We start from the raw sequence: 7500 nt of genomic DNA, 5'->3' as shown, positions 1-7500 counted from the left end.
ACACACACACTCTGTCTAATTCACACAGTGCTCTACACGACCACACATGAACAGTTATAACAACTGTACCGAACACTGTCTCCACTTCACATCCCAAACATCTAAGGCATTCATCTGTACTGGCTAAGATACACAGCACCAACTGAGAAACCGAGTTACTCAATAGTGGTTGACTCAGACTAGAGACATAATCCAAACCTACCTGTTAGTCAGCCTGTCTCAGGCCGGCCAGGGACAAGAGAGAGAGACTAGCTTGAGTACAGAGGGAGAAGGGGCACATAGGTCTCTGGTCAAAACTACTGCACTATGTAGTGAATAGTGTTTCATTTGGTACGTCTCCAGAGACTGGCTGACAACTGGAATATTGTCTTTAGGCCCGGAATTCAATCGTTGTAGATAATGGATTTTTCCCGCACGGCACACTACACACTAGACTCAGGATAAAATCAGGATATGCAACGATCGAATTCCTGCTATCGCTCAAAGTCACGATCGAATTCCTGCTATCGCTCAAAGTCACGATCGAATTCCTGCTTTCGCTCAAAGTCACGATCGAATTCCTGCTATCGCTCAAAGTCACGATCGAATTCCTGCTTTCGCTCAAAGTCACGATCGAATTCCTGCTTTCGCTCAAAGTCACGATCGAATTCCTGCTATCACTCAAAGTCACGATTGAATTCCTGCTATCGCTCAACGTCACCAAGACTAAAATACGTCTACACCCCCTGTTGAGCCACACCCCCTGGTGATTCTGCAGAAAAGTGATTGGAGGAGCCTGCCACCTCACCTTTTCCTGAGCTCTGATTCGACAACAATCTGTCTCTTCTTCTGGGGCGGTGGAGAGGGCAGCGCTGCTTTAGTATTCTTCACCACCACCTTCTCACGCGTCGTCACCTTGGATACGCTCGCCGTCACCGAGTGTGTCAGTTTTGTCTGTGCGGTCTGCACCGTGGTTACAGCCAGCGAGATCTAAAACATACACACGTGTCAAAGAGCAGGTACACACACACAGTGTCAAGGCACAAACACACACAACATCAGTGTCAGCTCACACACAGTGTCAAGGCACAAACACACACAACCTCAGTGTCAGCTCACACACACAGACAGACAGGTCAGGACACAAACACACACAACCTCAGTGTCAGCTCACACACACAGACAGACAGGTCAGGACACAAACACACACAACCTCAGTGTCAGCTCACACACACAGACAGAGAGGTCAGGACACAAACACACACAACCTCAGTGTCAGCTCACACACACAGACAGACAGGTCAGGACACAAACACACACAACCTCAGTGTCAGCTCACACACACAGACAGACAGGTCAGGACACTCACATACAGTGCATTGCGAAAGTATTCGGCCCCCTTGAACTTTGCGACCTTTTGCCACATTTCAGGCTTCAAACATAAAGATATAAAACTGTATTTTTTTGTGAAGAATCAACAAGTGGGACACAATCATGAAGTGGAACGACATTTATTGGATATTTCAAACTTTTTTAACAAATCAAAAACTGAAAAATTGGGCATGCAAAATTATTCAGCCCCTTTACTTTCAGTGCAGCAATCTCTCTCCAGAAGTTCAGTGAGGATCTCTGAATGATCCAATGTTGACCTAAATGACTAATGATGATAAATACAATCCACCTGTGTGTAATCAAGTCTCCATATAAATGCACCTGCACTGTGATAGTCTCAGAGGTCCGTTAAAAGCGCAGAGAGCATCATGAAGAACAAGGAACACACCAGGCAGGTCCGAGATACTGTTGTGAGGAAGTTTAAAGCCGGATTTGGATACAAAAAGATTTCCCAAGCTTTAAACATCCCAAGGAGCACTGTGCAAGCGATAATATTGAAATGGAAGGAGTATCAGACCACTGCAAATCTACCAAGACCTGGCCGTCCCTCTAAACTTTCAGCTCATACAAGGAGAAGACTGATCAGAGATGCAGCCAAGAGGCCCATGATCACTCTGGATGAACTGCAGAGATCTAGAGCTGAGGTGGGAGACTCTGTCCATAGGACAACAATCAGTCGTATATTGCACAAATCTGGCCTTTATGGAAGAGTGGCAAGAAGAAAGCCATTTCTTAAAGATATCCATAAAAAGTGTCGTTTAAAGTTTGCCACAAGCCACCTGGGAGACACACCAAACATGTGGAAGAAGGTGCTCTGGTCAGATGAAACCAAAATTGAACTTTCTGGCAACAATGCAAAACGTTATGTTTGGCGTAAAAGCAACACAGCTGAACACACCATCCCCACTGTCAAACATGGTGGTGGCAGCATCATGGTTTGGGCCTGCTTTTCTTCAGCAGGGACAGGGAAGATGGTTAAAATTGATGGGAAGATGGATGGAGCCAAATACAGGACCATTCTGGAAGAAAACCTGATGGAGTCTGCAAAAGACCTGAGACTGGGACGGAGATTTGTCTTCCAACAAGACAATGATGCAAAACATAAAGCAAAATCTACAATGGAATGGTTCAAAAATAAACATATCCAGGTGTTAGAATGGCCAAGTCAAAGTCCAGACCTGAATCCAATCGAGAATCTGTGGAAAGAACTGAAAACTGCTGTTCACAAATGCTCTCCATCCAACCTCACTGAGCTCGAGCTGTTTTGCAAGGAGGAATGGGAAAACATTTCAGTCTCTCGATGTGCAAAACTGATAGAGACATACCCCAAGCGACTTACAGCTGTAATCGCAGCAAAAGGTGGCGCTACAAAGTATTAACTTAAGGGGGCTGAATAATTTTGCACGCCCAATTTTTCAGTTTTTGATTTGTTAAAAAAGATTGAAATATCCAATAAATGTCGTTCCACTTCATGATTGTGTCCCACTTGTTGTTGATTCTTCACAAAAAAATACAGTTTTATATCTTTATGTTTGAAGCCTGAAATGTGGCAAAAGGTCGCAAAGTTCAAGGGGGCCGAACACTTTCGCAAGGCACTGTACATACACCAGAGATCCCAGGGATTTGTTTCTATCCTTAAAGTAAGAAAGTGAAGAATTGTTTGTGTACAGCAATATGCCTGGGAGACCTTCTCTCTTGTCCGTGTCATCGACAATGAATGTCAGAGTGACTGTTCCCTAGCAATGTTAGAGTGACTGTCCCCTAGCAATGTTAGAGTGACTGTTCTCTAGCAATGTTAGAATGACTGTTCCCTAGCAATGTTAGAGTGACTGTTCCCTAGCAATGTTAGAGTGACTGTTCCCTAACAATGTTAGAGTGACTGTTCCCTAGCAATGTTAGAGTGACTGTTCCCTAGCAATGTTAGAGTGACTGTTCCCTAGCAATGTTAGAGTGACTGTTCCCTAGAAATGTTAGAGTGACTGTTCCCTAGCAATGGTAGAGTGACTGTTCCCTAGCAATGTTAGAGTGACTGTTCCCTAACAATGTTAGAGTGACTGTCCCCTAGCAATGTCAGAGTGACTGTTCCCTAACAATGCTAGAGTGACTGTTCCCTAGCAATGTTAGAGTGACTGTCCCGTAGCAATGTTAGAGTGACTGTTCCCTAGCAATGTTAGAGTGACTGTCCCCTAGCAATGTTAGAGTGACTGTTCCCTAGCAATGTCAGAGTGACTGTCCCCTAACAATGTTAGAGTGACTGTCCCCTAACAATGTTAGAGTGACTGTCCCCTAGCAATGTTAGAGTGACTGTCCCCTAGCAATGTTAGAGTGACTGTCCCCTAGCAATGTCAGAGTGACTGTCCCCTAACAATGTTAGAGTTACTGTCCCCTAGCAATGTCAGAGTGACTGTCCCCTAGCAATGTCAGTGACTGTTCCCTAGCAATGTTAGAGTGACTGTTTCCTAACAATGTTAGAGTGACTGTTCCCTAACAATGTTAGAGTGACTGTTCCCTAACAATGTTAGAGTGACTGTTCCCTAACAATGTTAGAGTGACTGTTCCCTAACAATGTTAGAGTGACTGTTCCCTAACAATGTTAGAGTGACTGTTTCCTAACAATGTTAGAGTGACTGTTCCCTAAAAATGTTAGAGTGACTGTTCCCTAACTAGATGAATGTTAGAGTGACTGTTCCTCAACAATGCTAGTGACTGTTCCCTAGCAATGTTAGAGTGACTGTTCCTCAACAATGCTAGTGACTGTTCCCTAGCAATGTTAGAGTGACTGTTCCTCAACAATGCTAGTGACTGTTCCCTAGCAATGTTAGAGTGACTGTTTCCTAACAATGTTAGAGTGACTGTTCCCTAACAATTTTAGTGACTGTTTCCTAACAATGTTAGAGTGACTGTTCACTAACAATGTTAGAGTGACTGTCCCCTAGCAATGTTAGAGTGACTGTTTCCTAACAATGTTAGAGTGACTGTTCCCTAACAATGTTAGAGTGACTGTTCCCTAACTAGATGAATGTTAGAGTGACTGTTCCTCAACAATGCTAGTGACTGTTCCCTAGCAATGTTAGAGTGACTGTTCCTCAACAATGCTAGTGACTGTTCCCTAGCAATGTTAGAGTGACTGTTCCTCAACAATGCTAGTGACTGTTCCCTAGCAATGTTAGAGTGACTGTTTCCTAACAATGTTAGAGTGACTGTTCCCTAACAATTTTAGTGACTGTTTCCTAACAATGTTAGAGTGACTGTTCACTAACAATGTTAGAGTGACTGTTCCCTAGCAATGTTAGAGTGACTGTTCCCTAACAATGTTAGAGTGACTGTTCCCTAACAATGTTAGAGTGACTGTTCCCTAACAATGTTAGAGTGACTGTTCCCTAACAATGTTAGAGTGACTGTTTCCTAACAATGTTAGAGTGACTGTTCCCTAAAAATGTTAGAGTGACTGTTTCCTAACAATGTTAGAGTGACTGTCCCCTAGCAATGTTAGAGTGACTGTCCCCTAGCAATGTTAGAGTGACTGTTTCCTAACAATGTTAGAGTGACTGTTCCCTAACAATGTTAGAGTGACTGTTCCCTAACTAGATGAATGTTAGAGTGACTGTTCCTCAACAATGCTAGTGACTGTTCCCTAGCAATGTTAGAGTGACTGTTCCTCAACAATGCTAGTGACTGTTCCTCAACAATGTTAGAGTGACTGTTCCTCAACAATGCTAGTGACTGTTCCCTAGCAATGTTAGAGTGACTGTTCACTAACAATGTTAGAGTGACTGTTACCTAAGAATGTTAGAGTGACTGTTCCTCAACAATGCTAGTGACTGTTCCCTGCCTATTCCGTAACTCTAAGTAAAATAGTCACAGGTTTATGGGGTAAACAAACTATTTCAATAAACGTGATGTTGTTCTTTTCTGAGCTAAAAGCCTAAAGTGAAGTAATCAGTGCTTGACATGGGCAGGAGTTCGCCGGCGCTGACTACCGGCAACCTAAACTGTTCTACTGCTCCTCTTATAGAATATTAGATCAACAGTATTGTGGAGCTCCTGCACCTCATTATAAACAGTACCGGCACTCAAAATGAAACCGGAACCTATTTCAGTCCAGGTAATGCTCTGGACCTGAGGAGCCTCTCACACTGGATTTACATCTCTACGTGAAAGAAACAAGAGCTTCACTTAGATACATTTGTTCTCTCGTGGCTGTGTGTTAGGGCCAATAAGAGAAATAACGTGTGAGCTTTTTAGTTGTTAGGAAACTAAACTAAAGCCCTGATCAGTGAGGTGTGGAGTCTAAACAGTGCTTTATCTCTGATAACACAGGTAACCCTTAACATCCTCCTCTGTGTGATGAAATACGGTACGGTAACAACCAAATCAGTAGACGTTTTCATGTTGTACGTGTGCTTGCTTATGTGTTTGTCCAAGTCCATAAAGATGCACTTTCAATCTTCTGTATAATCTCAGCCAGTCAAATTGTGAACCACGTCCTCAAATTGTGTACTATGTCATTAAAGTGTGTACTATATAATCAAATTGTATACTACGTCATCAAATTGTGTACTATGTCATTAAAGTGTGTACTATATAATCAAATTGTATACTACGTCATCAAATTGTGTACTATGCCATTAAAGTGTGTACTATATAATCAAATTGTATACTACGTCCTCAAATTGTGTACTATGTCATTAAAGTGTGTACTATATAATCAAATTGTATACTACGTCATCAAATTGTGTACTATGTCATTAAAGTGTGTACTATATAATCAAATTGTATACTACGTCCTCAAATTGTGTACTATGTCATTAAAGTGTGTACTATATAATCAAATTGTATACTACGTCATCAAATTGTGTACTATGTCATTAAAGTGTGTACTATATAATCAAATTGTATACTACGTCATCAAATTGTGTACTATGTCATTAAAGTGTGTACTATATAATCAAATTGTATACTACATCCTCAAATTGTGTACTATGTCATTAAAGTGTGTACTATATAATCAAATTGTGTACCACGTCATCAAATTGTGTATTACGTCATCAAATTGTACACTATGCCATCAAATTGTGTACCACGTCATCAAATTGTGTACCATGTCATCAAATTGTACACTACGCCATCAAATTGTGTACCACGTCATCAAATTGTGTACCACGTCATCAAATTGTACACTATGCCATCAAATTGTGTACCACGTCATCAAATTGTGTACCACGTCATCAAATTGTATACTACGCCATCAAATTGTGTACCACGTCATCAAATTGTGTATTACGTCATCAAATTGTACACTATGCCATCAAATTGTGTACCACGTCATCAAATTGTGTACCACGTCATCAAATTGTACACTACGCCATCAAATTGTGTACCACGTCATCAAATTGTGTACCACGTCATCAAATTGTACACTATGCCATCAAATTGTGTACCACGTCATCAAATTGTGTACCACGTCATCAAATTGTATACTATGCCATCAAATTGTGTACCACGTCATCAAATTGTGTACCACGTCATCAAATTGTACACTATGCCATCAAATTGTGTACCACGTCATCAAATTGTATACTACGCCATCAAATTGTGTACCACGTCATCAAATTGTACACTATGCCATCAAATTGTGTACCACGTCATCAAATTGTGTACCACGTCCTCAAATTGTGTACCACGTCATCAAATTGTATACTACGCCATCAAATTGTGTACCACGTCATGAAATTGTACACTATGCCATCAAATTGTGTACCAAGCCATCAAATTGTGTACCACATCATCAAATTGTACACTACGCCATCAAATTGTGTATTACGTCATCAAATTGTGTACCACATCATCAAATTGTACACTACGCCATCAAATTGTACACTACGCCATCAAATTGTACACTACGCCATCAAATTGTGTATTACGTCATCCAATCCTGCAAAATATATTTTTTTGCAATTTGATTTGTATGCTATGTAACAAATCCAATTGAAACTATGTGTTTAGAATTGGTTGTGCTTATTAAGATCATGGAGTGCATTTTTAATTCCATTGTACATGACCTGGGTTCAAACACTATTTTATATCACTCATTAACGCTGAGTGTTTTCTATAGCCTGGATGGGTTCC

At 41.2% G+C, this 7500-nt stretch overlaps 1 protein-coding gene across 1 annotated transcript in view; it reads right to left on the bottom strand.

Moving 5' to 3' along the window:
• The window catches only part of LOC139397345 (dystrophin-like), a gene marked incomplete at its 3' end in the record, with an annotated part of 61525 nt that overhangs the window by 875 nt on the left and 53150 nt on the right, over positions 1 to 7500 (bottom strand). The window contains exon 12 of the mRNA XM_071144101.1: positions 788 to 969. Coding sequence (XP_071000202.1) covers positions 788 to 969 — 182 coding nt within the window. The remainder of the gene's footprint in view (positions 1 to 787; positions 970 to 7500) is intronic.

This window comes from Oncorhynchus clarkii, unplaced genomic scaffold, assembly GCF_045791955.1.
Source record: "Oncorhynchus clarkii lewisi isolate Uvic-CL-2024 unplaced genomic scaffold, UVic_Ocla_1.0 unplaced_contig_8883_pilon_pilon, whole genome shotgun sequence".
Classification (NCBI taxonomy): Eukaryota; Metazoa; Chordata; class Actinopteri; order Salmoniformes; family Salmonidae; genus Oncorhynchus; species Oncorhynchus clarkii.
This window is presented reverse-complemented; position numbering and strand designations above follow the sequence as displayed.